Source organism: Lutra lutra, chromosome 1, assembly GCF_902655055.1.
Source record: "Lutra lutra chromosome 1, mLutLut1.2, whole genome shotgun sequence".
Classification (NCBI taxonomy): Eukaryota; Metazoa; Chordata; class Mammalia; order Carnivora; family Mustelidae; genus Lutra; species Lutra lutra.
Window position 1 is genome coordinate 153,225,999 of NC_062278.1, and position 15,497 is coordinate 153,241,495.

The window sequence follows — 15,497 nt, forward strand, 5'->3', positions numbered from 1 at the left end:
TATTTCAATGGAGGAGATGGTTACACTTAAGCTCTAGTGGAGTTTAAAGATTTTTAACCACTGGTTTGAAGGGAACACATGAAAGTTTTGTGGGAGGAGGCAGCAGCAGCCATGAGCACCACACACCATAAAAGAGATGAGGGGCATGGAGAGGCCCAGTGCCCTCCAGGAAATGGCTTTACAACATGCAGCCAGAGCTTTGGACACCAGCCTGGGGACTGGCACCCAAGGCAGCACTCAGCGAACTCAGGAAAACAGCATAACTGAGGACTGATGATACTCACCAAGGCCCCTCCACCCCCATCAATAAAGAAATTTCCAAGAGCCTAGGTATCTGGGAAACACTACTGGGCAAGCAAGCATTCATTACCCCCTCAGACTGGCCAAGGCAGGGGAGTCCTGGAAAATTTGCAACTGGGAAATCAGAAACCCAAATTATCCCTGGAGAAGCCATGTGTCTTCAAGGTAACAACACTTGCCAAACTTTAACTCTGTATTTTGAGCTTCAGTTTGTGGTCTTCTGGTCATCTGGAGTATATATATGGATCCCTGAGGCTACTGCAATCAAAGGGAAGACCCATTTCTGGGTGTGGTGTGGGCTCCATGACCCTGCCCTCCCCTAAATCACATCCAGGGTGGCCAAGGGCCACCTCCCCTGACAGACTGCCTGTGTCCTTCCATAAAGGTCACATCTCCCCCTAACCAGGACTGACTTGGCTGAATTGTTCTCTGGGTCTAAAGAAAGATCTGGGACAGACTAACTTCTTGGCAAGAATGTCCACCAGAAGCTCTAAAGTATGCTGCCCCTTGAATAATAACAGCTAACACCTAATTGAGTGTTTACTGTATGCCGTGCATTTGCCACCTGCTTTATGTATATTATGTCACTGATTCTTCAAATGAATCCTATGGGATGGTGTTACTATTCATTATGCTTATTTTATAGATGAAGAGGTCAAGACACAGAGAGGTTAGAAACTTCCCCAGAGCTCACACAGGAGGGGTGATGTGAGGTATTAATTATTATCCAACACTATCCTCTTTTCTTGAAGTGGCTGGTTTCACCTTTCTAAATGAGTATCCTGCTGCCTTCTTTCATGCCTAAAGGTAAGGAAATGACTCAGAAGTTAGGACAACAGAGATGGAATCTCTGACTGAGCTTTGAGCAAGACCTGTGTCTTGTGGATAACAATGCAAACAGTACTCAGAAGACATCTAAGTCCCCTGTGGTGTGGAGCCCGGAGAGATGCCAAGCAGATGCCCTTTCCAATAAAGATTTAGTGTCTCATCTGTCATCTCCTGCGTGGTTTGCCTCAGCTGCAGAGAGCTGCCTTGTTCAATGTCCTACTCTTCCCAGAATGGCAATATCCAATAATTGATGGCAACAGGGGTATCACAGTCTAGCTAATTCAGGCCATGCAGGATAACTCTGATCAGCTGAAGCTTGGTCATGCCCCTGTGGCTGTTTGACATCTCTTTCTGACCAATCCTACTTCTTCGTCCTTTCTTCCACAGGTGTGGATCCCTAATAACTATCTTGAGTCCTAAATTCTAGCTCAAAATCAGCTTCTTGACAACCTAACCTGGACACCTATGTACCAGGGTAGGTGAGCTCCTAGCTGCCCTCCAGGGAAGGGCAGATGATCAGAACTCACTCTGTTATTCAAAGAAGTCTGTTAGTCTCCCTACAGGAAAGGCTAATTCTGCCCTCCAGCTTTTTCAACGCCACTTGGGCAGCTCATTGAGGTAAATGAAAGAAGCTATTTGGGGCTGGGAAGACCAGTCCAGAGTCTCTAACCTCTTGTCCTATGCACCAAAGGTATGCCTGTTAACAGATTCAGGATGCACTAGTCAGGAAGCTCTACACCAAGTTAGAGATCATGATGCTCTAAAGAGGGTGGCTTTTTTTTTTTTTTCATAAACCTATAATGTATTATTAGCCCCAGGGGTACAGGTCTGTGAATCGCCAGGTTTACACACTTCACAGCACTCACCATAGCACATACCCTCCCCAATGTCCATAATCCCACCCCCCTCTCCCTACCCCCCTACCCCCGGCCACCCTCAGTTTGTTTTGCGAGATTAAGAGTCACTTATGGTTTGTCTCCCTCCCGATCCCATCTTGTTTCATTTATTCTTTTCCTACCCCCCAAACCCCCACGTTGAATCTCCACTTCCTCACATCAGGGAGATCATACGATAGTTGTCTTTCTCCGATTGACGTATTTCACTAAGCATGATATAAGAGGGTGGCTTTAAAAAAAAAAAGTACACACATACACACAATCACTAACTGGGGTTTGTTATGAGTACTAAAGATTTAATTATAAAAGGTAAAATTATAAAACTTTGATTGAAGAATATCTTTATGACCTCAGGCTAAGAAAGATACCTTGAATACAAAAGAGCAAATCATAAAGAAGACTGATAACTATTCCTACATAAAAATAAGAACCCTTCATCAAAAGACGCAATGAAGAGACTTAGAAAGATGAATCATGAGCTGTAAGGGGATAGGATGACAACATAATAATACCAACAAAGCACTCAGATTTACTATATTTATAAACAACTCCAATGAATCAATGAGAAAAAAAAAATCAAGCATTCAGAAGAAAAGTGAGCAAAAGACATGAATGGGCACTTCACAAAAATAGAAATGGCCATAAGTATACGAAAAATAAATATAAAATATGTAAATATATTTATAATTTGTAATTTTATAAGTAAATAAAATATAAATATACTCAACCTTATTTATAACCAACCTTTCCATAACCATGGATATACAAACGTCCCACAGGAAAAAAAAAAAAAACGAGCTTCAGCTACTCCTGTCAATGTAGATGAATCTTAAACACCCAATGTTAGTGAACAAAGCAAATAACAGAAGAATAAATGTTTGATTCCATTTATATAAATACATGTTTGATTCCATTTTCAAGAACAGGAAAAACTAGGGAGAGACTGGTTGGGTTATGGATATTGGGGAGGATATGTGATATGGTGAGTGCTGTGAAATGCATAAGCCTGATGATTCACAGACCTGTACCCCTGGGGCAAACAATATATTATATGTTAATAAAAATGATTTTTAAAAAAGAACAAGAAAAACTAAATGCGTAAGGACAAAACTAGAAAGAAAAACAAGAGAGCAGTGAAAATAAAATTCAGGCTATGTTGTGGAGATACCGAGAATGTTGTTTCAGGGGTTGGCATCTCACAGGCCAAATCTGGTTCATTATCTTTTTTTTTTTAATACAGCCTGTGAGCTAAGATAGTTTTTACATTTTTAAATAACAAGGAAAAATTAAAACAATACTTTGTGGCATTTGAGAACTATATGAACTTCAAAATTTCAGGGTCCATAAATCAAGCTGTACTGGAATAGAACCATACCCAACTGTTAATGTATTGTCCATCCTTGTCCATCTCTTTCCACCACACCACTCCCAACATACACAGCCAATTAGAATACAATTCCCCTACTGGAATATAATGTTCCACGACTTGCTCATCTTTCTGCTTATCTTATGAGCAGAGACCTTGGCTGCCTTTGTTCTGGATTATATTCTCAAGGATGTTTGCATAATAAGCAGTCAGAAGATAGAGACAGTGTTCTTCCCCAGATCAAAAGGCAGGTATTATAAATGTTTCAGATTCCCTAATCTCAGGGTTTGTCTTCTGTAATATGACTCACTGTGTGAGCAAATACTGTCTGGCCCTCTTTACATCATCTTGTGCAAAGTGAGGTTTAGAGAACCAGCTCAAGAAAATGCTATTACTGTGAGCAATAAGCCGTCCTTGGTTCTGACCCTGGAGACATGTGTCTTCCACCAGCCTTCATTCTTGCAAGTGTGGCAGGGTAAAATCTCACACCATGCACTGCCATGTTTCAGATGTGAGAAAACTGAAGCCCAGGGAAGGGAAGTGAGTGGCCCGAGGTCACTGAATGGATGACGCACTAACGCAGGATTGTTTATGTTCCTGATGCCCAGTCCCGGGCTCATTCTCTGCCTCCAGGCAGCTTCTTGGGATCCCTCCGGGCTTCCGAAGGCCCTTGGGACTCTCCCTTGCTTCTCTATGGGCCTCCTGCACACACTCTGGGCCTTACCTTTGACACTACACTTGAAGGTTTGACTGACCACTCCAGTATTATTCTCCTTCTCCGCTGGCCACTGATATACGTAGATGGTGGTTCGGGAGGACCCGGCATCGAGCACGACTCCATACTGAAGAAAAGGGGAAAGGGAGAGTCAGAAATGGGCTGGGCTTCTCTGAGGACTCCTTTCCAATGGGTCACTGAGAACCCCAAATTCTCTCATGAGCTTAATCCACACCACATCATTTAAGTAGGGGCTGACCAAGGGGAAAAAATGATTTGCTCCAAACCAACTTTGTCTCCTTGGACTGTGGGGGAAAGGGATGGGATGAGGTGGGTCAGGTGTTCTGGGGCTGTTCTCAGGTGTTCTCAGCTTTGGCCACACCTTAGAATCACTTGGGGAGTTTCTGAAGCACCCAGTTCCAAGATCTATCCCAGATCCATTAAATCAGACTCTCGGAGTGGACAAAGGCATCGGCATTTTCTAAAGCTCTCCTGGTGACCCAGTATGAAGCCAAGGTTGAAAATTAGCACTCCGAGGATCCTGCCCATCCCCAGTTTCTTCCTCACCCAGACCTCTGAGGTGGGGAACAGAAGCCACCTGGGTCTCAGGAGGGAAATGAATAGTCAGTCACCTGCTGCCCAAATAAACACAGGAAGTTCTCACAAGGGAGAGACACATCAATACCTGTATTACCCTTCAGAAGGAAAGTGTTCGTAATTAAGGAGAAAAACCCCACAATACTAACGTTGACATACTGTCCCACTTTGGTAACATGGTACAGGAACAGACAGGAGGGTGTCGCCAGGGCTAGCTGTGCTGGGGACTGCTGACTAGGAGCCCTGGACCACCTCCCCAGCTAGAGGGAAGCACCAGGGAGTGTCCCCTGAGGGTCTTTTCAGACCAGGCCTCGGACCAAGCCTGAGCAGGAAAGAGCATGCGTTAGCAGCCTACGGGGACTAGAATGAGTAATGCTGACTGAGGTCTGTGAGTGCTTGGACCTGGAGTCAGCCCAGGGCAGCAGAGGCTTCTGGGTCACAGCAATTCCCCAATTCCACCACTGTTGGGTTAGGCTGCTCCTTTCAGTGAAGAAGATGAATTTGGTTTCTGGAGGCAGGGCGACTCAGGGGGATGCTTGCTTTACGACCCTGGGTAGGAGGCCTAAGCTCTGTGGGTTTCATTATCTTCAGACAACTCAACCTTGAGAAGTCCATAGGAGACCAAACATCTGATACTTAATGTTTGCTCAATAAATACAGGCTATATAGAAAGATCAATAAAGCAAAATAAATAAAATTACAAAGCAAGGAAAAGAGGAAAGAAAAGAAAATACCCCTCAAATTCAAATCCCACCATCGTTTTAACATCTTACTATGTATCTTTTCTACTGGTCTTCTGTGTCTATAGCTACACATGTGAATATGTGGCTAGACATGTTTTCAATTCGATACAGGATTACACTGTACATAGTCTTTTCCAATGCTCTTTTCTTACTCAATAAGCATATCATGCACATCTCTCCCTGCCAGTAAAAATACTGATATCATCATTTTCACCAATTCCCTGATTCTAGACATCTGGGAGGGTTCCAACTTCCCACTATTAACAAGCGCTTGTTTCATCTGAAATGGGACCAAATAAAAACATGTTGCTCCAGCTCCTCAATCACAGCTTCCCCATTATATCGACACAGAACATCCTGTGTCCATTGGTATTTGAACTTGGACAGCCTCTTAATCTCAGCTTTCAATCTGATGAACGCTGACAGGGATCTTGACACGATACCCCCTGCAAACAAGGGAGGCATTGTTCACAGCCTGCTCGGGGCAGAGACTCACCAAGGAGATTAGCGCACAGGTGGAGCCGAAGGAAACCAGGCACTCAAGAGATCTGACTCCCTACCAGTCCACTTTCTCCCCTCCCACCTGCTGCTGACCCCTCAGCGCCCCTCCCCTGACCCCTCCACGCCTGGTGCTGACTAGAGGAGGGAGTACACACACGAGAGCAACCACTCCACAGGTTCCCCACCCTTCCCATATCTTCTGGAACCAAACACTTCACAAACTGTGTGTTTTCCCTGTGAAGGGAACTTGGGGCTGCTGGGCCAAGATCAGAAAGGAGGAAGAAGGGCCATTCTCATTCTCATCCTCATCCCAGCTGGGATCCAGTTTTTATCATGGTGGGAGCAGCCAGAGACATTTCACAATGAGCCTGGAGAAATGGCTGCCCCTTGGGCACCTGCCAATGTGCTGACAGCCCTGAGCCCAGCACTACTTCTGAGTAGCCACATCATCCCCTGACATTTTCAAAAATGGGAAAATTGGTTTTAGCCAGTTTTCAGAGCACATTTGTTTAGATCAGTGACACTCAGTGTGGTTCAGTGGAGGGCATGAGATGGGGACGGATTTTCATTCAGTTCAGCTAGATGGAAAGCAATAAGTTACCCTCTGTCCAATGCAGCGTCAGGAAAAAAATATGGCTAGAATGTGGAACTGAAGACACACTCAGTGGGTTAACCAAAAGGAAACAGCCTTCCATATGAACTGCACGATCCAAAACTTAAGGACCATGTGAGCTTCTAACAAAACAAAAGCAAGGATCATAAGATCAGCTTTCTTAGATTTACTACCATCACCATCATCATCATTATCACTATTAGCATAATAATAGGAATAGTAGTAATAAACAGTTGCTGAGTACTTATAATACATCAGGCACTGCACAAAGTGCTTTAGTGTTGCATTCAGAAGGCAGGTGTTGTCATCATTCCCACCTGACAGATGGGGAAACAGGCTCACAGAGGTAAATAATTGCCCACAGTCCCAAGCCCGAGTCTAACTGAACATCAGTCCTGTTCACAGAGCCACCATGCTTTCACTGAGTTCCAAGGAAACCAGGTCTACCAGGGTTGACTGTTTCATAATAAGGTGTGCATTCGTGGATCTTTTGTTCAGACATAAAGTCCCTCAAAAGCAAACTCATAATTGAGTAGTGTGCAGATCTGGCTGGAGAGGAGGTGGACCAAGGTGATGAAGGAGTTGCATCTTTCTGGAAAGGAGGAAACCAATTATCTAACTCTCACTCTCCAAGGGGTAAACCAGGGAGGGCCGCAAGTCACCAGAGCTCCAGGCTGATGACTGAGAAACAGTAAGGGTTAGAAGGGAATGGTTTTAGCAAGCTTGGTCCTGTGGCTGTGCTTTGGAGAGTAACAGCCAAGCATGGGACAGTGACCCAACATGGGGATCTAATGTGACTTGAGAGGGACTATGTAGGCCCCTCTTCAATAATGATGTCATGGGGCTGTAAGGGGCAATGGCAATGGGATTCCGATCATATTGGACTGGGAAGCCGTAGGGCTTCTAGACAGTTGTGGTTGGGAAGACAAGGTCTCAAAAGGATGACACTAGACTTAATGTTAATAAAGCAAGTGGGGGCCTGAGTGAAAAAGAAAAGTGATGCCATCATGTTTATTCTTCAGGCTGGTAGGGCAGGTCAGACCAATAACAATGAAAATGGAACTGGGGACACTTCAATCCTTGACTAAGTTTTAATAGTTCTGCTGTTCAAATTAAATAAACCAAGGTTAGGTAGGCCAAGGTTGGATTTAAGAGCCAATTATCATGATTAGGGTCTTAAGGAGCAGTCTAGGGCCCCTCAGATAGGCCATTGTGGAGCTGTCCCCTCATAACCAACTGTCAGCGGCACACCAAGGTAAAACAAACTTCAAGGTATGGAAACATAAACAGAACAGTTTAAAAGCCCTTGTATTCACTTCCACAACTGCCCTTCCCACCCTTAGCACACACTGCAAAACAAAAAAAAAAAAGAGGCTTGTCCTCACTCTGAAAAGAGCTACATGTGGAATGTTCTTTCAAGTGGCCATTCTGCTCTAGGTTCCACTGGCTCAGAACATCTGTCTTTTCTCACATTTAATCCACCCAATTAAGCACAATGGGTCTTCTGAGCGAGTATTCCAATGCTCTACAACTTCCTGTCCCCTACAACTGTGACCAGGACCTGGAGGCAGGATTTGAGAAGATCAAAAATCCCCTCTTTGAACTGTGTGCTAATGAGTGAGGGTGTGTCCTCTGATCCTTCTAAACCCTTGCTTAAGGCCAACATTCTCTGCTCTCTTTTGTTTCTTGGGCACCACGTTTGCTATTTCCAGTCCATTTAACTATAAGAAGCTGTCTGCCCTTTCTGTTCCTTTATTTTCTCATCTGCAAAATGAGGATAAAAATAATCATATCTGTGTGGAATAGTCACTGAGGGTTCCCTGACCACATCCCTCAGGCCTTAGCACGCTGATGCCCAGCCATGCACTTTCCACCTGCCTAATGGCTTTCTCCGGGGACCTGAGCCCACCTGAGCATACAACATGCCAGAAACATTAAGGAGTGAATGTCTTCCAGGGCACAGCCGCTCAACCAATGACTAGCAGAAGTTAGCGTGTAAGTATGTCCTCGAGTGGGATACCTGTGAGGCAGTGGTTCTAGATACCCTTTGGTAGAGGACAACCCTGCGATGGATTCTGTACTGGCTCCCAGAGATCCTCTGCAGAACTGAGCCCTTGCTGCCTGCAGTGGTAACCTGCTGGGTGGCAGACCCTCCACCAGCTTGCCTTCCCACCCCCTATCTATGCTTCCTAGGGTCATTCCCAGATGGCCTACTTCTACTCACATCTTTGACCAGGGGAACCCACCTGACCCAGGAGCATGAAACATGTGAGTTCTCCTCCTTCAGCTGTAGCCTCCTTACTGCGCTGGGGTCTACTTCTCTCTACTCAGTTTGCTCTTCTAGTGTTCTGTCAATTCCTCCATGTCCCTCCAGTATGAACAAAAGAGTTACCTCTTTCTTCTTGGAACAAGTGGAAGCCAGCAGCTGGCAACTGCTTAACTACCCCATCCCTAACTTTTGTAGGGTAAATTTTATAAATGCAGACTTTTACTCTCCCTCCCAACTTCCACCTGTCCTCATCCCTGGGCTCCAGGGATTCGGCTCCAGATCCACAGAATAAAGAGCCTCATGCACCTACACATTGTCTATAGAAGGTGTGACAGCTCAGACTCCACATCTCTGCTCTGTCTACACTTGCTGCAAAGAGCTGCTCTTTTGCAACCCCTCAGACCACTGGTGAGGACAGTCCTCTGTAGGAGGCCCACAAAGACCCTGGCTTCTGGAGTCCCAGGCACCACAGGTTGTTCTAGAAGGGGAAGAATGGCTCTGGGTGGGCACATTCCCTTGTGCTCTGGAGAGAGATAACCCTAAAATACAACTAGAGCTGGTTCCTCTGAAATATGGGGTGTAAGAGTGATTCCTGGGGTCTAAGAGGGCTCTTTAGCTTGCCCCCATGTGGAGGATACCTCCATCCCTCAGTTCAGCAAAACTTCTGCATCCGCACCCATCCTCCCCACCTTCCCACCTGTGCAAAAGAGGACAAGTACTCCTGTCAGAGGTAGTATCTTCCCCTGGGTCCCCCATTCTGAACTTAGGATCAGGGAGAAGAGAGAGGTGAGTGAAGAAAAAGAAGGCTTTGGGAACAGGAAGACAAGTTTTCATTTTTGGTCTGCCATCCACTGGTCAAACCTATGATTTCTCATTTGCAAGATGGTGGTGACAATGCTTGCTTTGTCCCCCTGCTATAGCTACCACAAGAGTTACATGAGATAATTCAGGGAAAAGTTTTCCCTAAACTGAACTGCAATTTACAAAGTATAATGAGATGGTGTTACTTCCAGTTGCAATCCTGATTTTCTATAGTTAATACAAGAAGTCAGTACCTGGAGCTTGGGACAATGGCTTCTCTAGGCCTTGGCTAATGTCTTTGGACAACCAGATAATTTGTTTTTCCTCATCACTGGAAAGTTGTATAAGGTTTCTTTTTCTTTTTCTTTTTTCTTTGTGTTATTCATGGGGAGGGTGTTGAGATTCTTAAATAAAATGTCCTATAAAAGAGCCAAATGCCATTATCTATGGGAGATTTTACTTTAATCTGAAGAGCAATCTCAGAATGGTAGGTCAAACTTGCCCACAAAGCTGAGGCAATACTCATTTCCTTTTTATCTTTAAAAACTTTAAAAAACTTCTATTTCAAATATAGCCTTTGAACAGTCACTAAGAGCAGGAAGATGTAGAAAGTACTCATGAGGTCAAGGGCAAAGGATAAATGAGATTCAAATAAGAGTTGAATTCCTTGGATCCTATGACCCTCTAGCTAAGAAGGGTTTTTACATTTTTAAAGAATCATAAGAAGACCAAAAGAAGAAGAAGATGAAGAAGAAGAAATGTGATCGAGACTATAAATGACCTTCAAAGCCTAAAATAGGTACTATTTAGCTCTTTACAGAATATGTGCCAAACTCTACCGAAAGGATTCTCTTTCATTTGACAAGTCCCTCATGGGATCTCCTCCCCTCACCCTAACATCCAAGGCTGGGGTGACACACATGTTTTTCAGACCGTCAGACATCATCTGAAAGGCCATGTGGGGACTGACTTATCAAGGGCTAAGAGTAGCCTCTGAAACTGAGCACAAGATTCTCACTAATTTTTCGAGGGGAAGAATTAGAGGGATCATGGGACACTTCTAGACTCAAGAGAGGTAGCACAAATACAGCTCAAGGAGACCTTTTCAAGTCTTTGATGTTTTGCTTATAAGATTAGGCCAGAAGAGGAGCCTGGGTCTCCTGGTTTCCACTTATGATCAGGGTTGTGCGTTCTTGGAGGAATGCACAAGTTCATAGATCTTTGGAAGCCATCTGCAATTCTTGGCTACAAAATCTAGCTTTGGTTCCACAGTCAGGAGTCAAAGCAAGGCCACATAGTTCTCAGAGAAGTTGTCACCATTAACATTTTCTAGTGTCAAACATCACAAAACCAGCATGCTCCTCCCTTAGGTCTTACACCAAAGACCCTTGGGTTCTCCCTTGGGTCTTCCCCCATGGCAGTTGGAGAAAGGGTTTTCTTCTAACTCATGACTTTAGAATAATTGATGTCATAGCCCATCCCTTCAGTGGCAATCCCTTCACACTTACCTTCAGTCCTGGAAGGAGGACCTCTTTGTGGTGAAACTGGATGACTGTGATGGCCACAAGCACCACAACACTCAAAAGCAAGACCACCAAGGCAATGATGGCTGGGGTTCGGGAGAGAGCCTTGAAGCCTAAAATGGGAAGACCCAGAAGACACATGAGGGGAAAGTAGGAATGAGGCATCAGCTTTCTTTGCAGAATCCATAGATTGGGTGCATAACTGTGTGCATACGTCACTTCCTGTGGCTTTAGTGAGACCTACACTTTTAAGGTGGAACAGGGATTGGGTTCCAATAACCATTTACCTTTCCTCCAAAAGAGTAGACTAAGACATCATTTACAGAGAGGGTGTGCATAGTTTAGTTTCCTGGTATCTCCCCAGATGTGTTAAGCATACTACTAGTTGTCCCTGAGATGATTTACAGTAATATTTATTCTAATGTAGACTTAAAAAATATGGGTTTTCTATTAAGCAGGTGATAAAATATTTCATTTAAAAATAATATCAGGGGGCACCTCGGTGGCTCAGTGGGTTAAGCCTCTGCCTTCGGCTCAGGTCATGATCTCAGGGTTCTGGGATCGAGCTCCGCATTGGGCTCTCTGTTCAGCAGGGAGCCTGCTTCCTCCTCTCTCTCTGCCTGCCTCTCTACCTACTTGTGATCTCTATCTGTCAAATAAATAAATTAAAAAAATAATATCAGGGTGCCTGGGTGGCTCAGTCAGTTAAGCAGCTGTCTTCGGCTCAGGTCATGATCCCAGAGTCCTGGGATTGAGTCCCACATCAGGCTCCCTGCTCAGTGGGGAGCCTGCTTCTTCTTTTCCCTCTGCCTGCTGTCTGCTTACTTGTGCTCTCTCTCTCTGTTAAATAAATAAATAATCTTTATTAAAAATATATATATATCAGATAAAATAAATTATTGCTTTACTTCAGATATAACCAATGATTATAAAGTTCAGTACACAGTGACATACCATCTTGCAAATAGTAACACATATGTATTTCTAAAATATTTCATTTCCCAGAAAGAAGTCAACCTCAGTCATTTTTCCTATGTCTACAGTGAAGCCATAGGGTCTCACCTACATCTTCAAAGAACAGCTAGACCCTAAGCCATGTGTTCAAAGGGGTCATATCATCTCTGGCATTTGTCTTTTAATTGTAACATGTAAACTGTACCCATTTAAAAGCAAAATAATAATAATGAAGCCTATGAATAATCTTCAACTAAATACAACGCCTCTGAAGAAAGATAATTATATCTGTATTATGTAAGTTATACAATTACTATAATGGACTATGTCTATGTATTAAAGTTAAACTAATATTGCTTAACTAGATGATTTTGAACAGATATTTACTTGGGTCTTAACAAAACAGTGTGGGCCAATGGAAATTTTATAAATAAAGTAGCAAATATATTTTTCAGAAAAAGAAACAAATATTGTTCTATACTAAAATGACTTCATTCATGTGAAGTTCTAAAACAGGCAGGTGACAGAAATCAGAACAGTGACCACCCTGGGTGTTGGTTGGGGACAGGGACTCACTGAGAAGGAATACAGGGGCATTTTCTGGAGTCACAGAAATGCTCTATATCTTCCTAGAATTATGGGGTATATGGGTGTGTGCATTTGTCAAAATACATCAAACCTTTCAAAGTCCTTTAAGGAAAACCTGAAAATCCAAGTAAACTAGCTCCTTAGGTACAATTTCCTTTTACAAAAAAAGATTTGTCTAAGTTGCCCCTACCGCCCTAAAATTATATCCTTTTAGAAGACAAGAATGCCCAGTTTGGGGGCATGACTAAAGACCATCTGTCCAGGCGCAGGAGGGGGTGTGATATGTAAGCAGTCTGCTGAGCACAGTTGTGTGTTTGGTCTCTCCAGTCCTCTGTGTTTCAGCACTTTTCAGGTAAATAGCTATGATTACCTTCAGCAAACCCTGGCCCCAGCAGAAAAGCCTATTGCAAAGCCAAACGGACTAGAGCAGGTCTCATTCGTTTAGGGAATGCAGCCCAGATCTGTGCTGCCATTAGGAGTGAACAAACACTGTAATTACAAGGTGTCTACATGAGAGTGGAGAGGCCAGATCCTTCTGGGCTTCCACATGAGCGACTGTAAAACGTGCTCCAGAGGCAGGCAGGTAGGGCAAGCTTGGCAGTATGTGTGTGTGCATGTGTGTGAGAATTCTGCACATGTGCCTCCAGCAGCAAGGATAGGACGCTGACCTGGGGTCGGGGTGCAGAGTGCGGAACCTGTAGACACTGTGCCAGCAACACTGGTAAGGAAGAAGAGGACAGATCTAAGGACTTTACAGTGCATTACAAAAGCAACAATATTCTCAAGCAAACCCCACACACAGCTTGGTAAGGGAAACCACAAACAGCCAAATTAATGGATTATGCAAACCGGAAAAACCATTTAAGCGAAACATGCATGTTAGTCCTTGTTTTGCGTAGCTTTGATCAAAAGCATTACTTCTACCTGAGGCATGCTGGCGGTGAAAGCTCAGTAAGTGACTGAGTCTCAAACCACAGATGTTAAACTCAATGGCAGGGGCCACGCATGAAGAACTGTGGGCTGAAGCCTGGGCTGTGACTTGAGAATACCACACCTGCTGCCTGCTTGGAGATACTAACCTGCTTGCTCACAGGGTTGGCGGGTCAGCACAGTGAACATCTTTCCTCCCGACTGTAGGCAAGAGAACACAGAATGACGGTGTGCCGTTGGCCCCTGACTTCAGTTCTGGAAACCAGCAGTGTTAAGCCCAGTTTGGGGGCACGACTACAAAAAACATCCGTCCAGGGTGGAAGGGGAGTGATACATAGCAGTCTCCTGACCACAGCCACGTGGCTGCCTCCTGGTCCTCAGTTTTCAGGTAAAAAGCCAATGACTACCTTAAGCAAACTCTTGTCCCAGCCAGAAAACCTGTCACGAAGCAAACCTGCTTTCAAACCCACTTCACTTCTTCCAAATCAAAACCTCTTGGGGGACAGAGAAACGGAGCCCTTTGGATATAAACCCAAAGCTGGGCTTAAATTCTAGTGTCACCTCCCCAGATTTAACGAGAAGAAGAACAGGTTTGCTGAAATTTTAAATAGAAAAATTTCCAAAAAATAAGTCAATCATCTCTTGCAGATTTTTTCCACCGGTACACACCGACTGGGGCAGAAGGAATCTTCCACCTATTAGCAACATTCACAGGACTGAGGCAGGGCTTTTCTTCAAATCGCAGAAGCAAGGGAGATTTTTGTGGGTGTTGGGCACCCGCGAGCCCAGAGTCGGCCCTGAAAGACCTAGGAGGGATATTTTTAGCTGCTGGTTGGAAACAATTGCAAAGGGATGTCGGGTCCCCGGGATCCAGCGCCCCAGGATCTGAGAGGCCCCGCTCTGGAACTGTGTCTCCACACAGCCAGGATAGCTAAGCGTCAGCCCATCTCCGGAGTCGCAGATGCGTTCGGTGGGGACGCGTCCACCTCTCCGGGCTTGGCAGGGACCACCTCCCTGCCTCCCAGGATTGGGGCGCGCACCCTTCGGTCCCTCCCTCCAGTCTTCTCTGAAATCCGATCTCGTTTCCTTCCTTCCCAGCTCCCAGCCCCACGAAGCTTTCCGCTCCTTCCTCAGCGGCTCGGGCGCGGGGTCCCCGGTGCTCACCTGTGCGCAGACGGTCGGTGGAGGGCGAGCGGCGCTGCCGCAGTGGCAGCCGCCGGCCAGCGCTCCGGAGGCTCTGCGGAGGCAGGGGAGGTAGGGCGGCCCCGGGGCGGGGCGGGGGCGGAGCGGTCGGGCCGGGGACCGCCCCCTCCGCCGGGTCGAGGCCCAGTACCTTTCCTTCATCTTCCCCCTTCCGGTCTTCTTCACCCCCATGCCGCCCGGCCCTACCTGGGGAAGGCCGGGAGGGTGTCCACTGCATGACTCCATGAAACATCGATGTCAAGATCAAGGACCCTTTGATCTCTCTTTTGGTTTCCTCCATCCTCACCCCAAGACTACTTGGGGCAGGGGATAGGGCAGAGTGTAGGAACCCGGCACTGCTTGAATGTGCACAGGTGGGCCCTGTGCTCCATCTTTCTGTGGAGTGGAGGCTGGTAACCACCTGTAATGTTGGGCGTGAGGCTAGCAGGCACACTGGTCCCTGAATCACCTGGGCCAGGAGAGCAAAGTAATACAGAGACGTTCCCTGTTATATATTTCAGACTGACTGCCTTGGCCATGCCCAGGGATCTGCTCACTGTTTACTCAGCAATGCCCTCCCCTAACCCCATTTTATATGGGTATCGTTATGCTAAGATTCAAGACAAGCTAAACCTGGAAGAGGACAAAAATGCAGCGACTCAAATGCCCCAGGGGTCTTGTTTTTAATGCA

At 45.5% G+C, this 15,497-nt stretch overlaps 1 protein-coding gene across 5 annotated transcripts in view; it reads right to left on the bottom strand.

Annotated features, from left to right (window-relative positions):
- Window positions 1-14,869, bottom strand: part of ENTPD3 (ectonucleoside triphosphate diphosphohydrolase 3) — a 33,634-nt gene extending 18,765 nt beyond the window's left edge. The window contains exons 1-5 of one of the 5 annotated variants that reach the window (XM_047739834.1): window positions 14,789-14,854; window positions 14,294-14,430; window positions 13,774-13,825; window positions 11,138-11,265; window positions 4,115-4,232 (exon numbers count right to left, since the gene is read on the bottom strand). In XM_047739834.1, the coding sequence (XP_047595790.1) occupies window positions 4,115-4,232; window positions 11,138-11,265; window positions 13,774-13,825; window positions 14,294-14,332 (337 nt within the window). In that variant the 5' untranslated portion in view covers window positions 14,333-14,430; window positions 14,789-14,854. Of the gene's footprint in view, window positions 1-4,114; window positions 4,233-11,137; window positions 11,266-13,773; window positions 13,826-14,031; window positions 14,118-14,283; window positions 14,431-14,788 lie in introns of those variants that run through there. The other 4 variants (XM_047739844.1, XM_047739871.1, XM_047739852.1 and 1 more) reach the window with 4 other exon arrangements.
- Window positions 14,870-15,497: the final 628 nt, after the last annotated feature.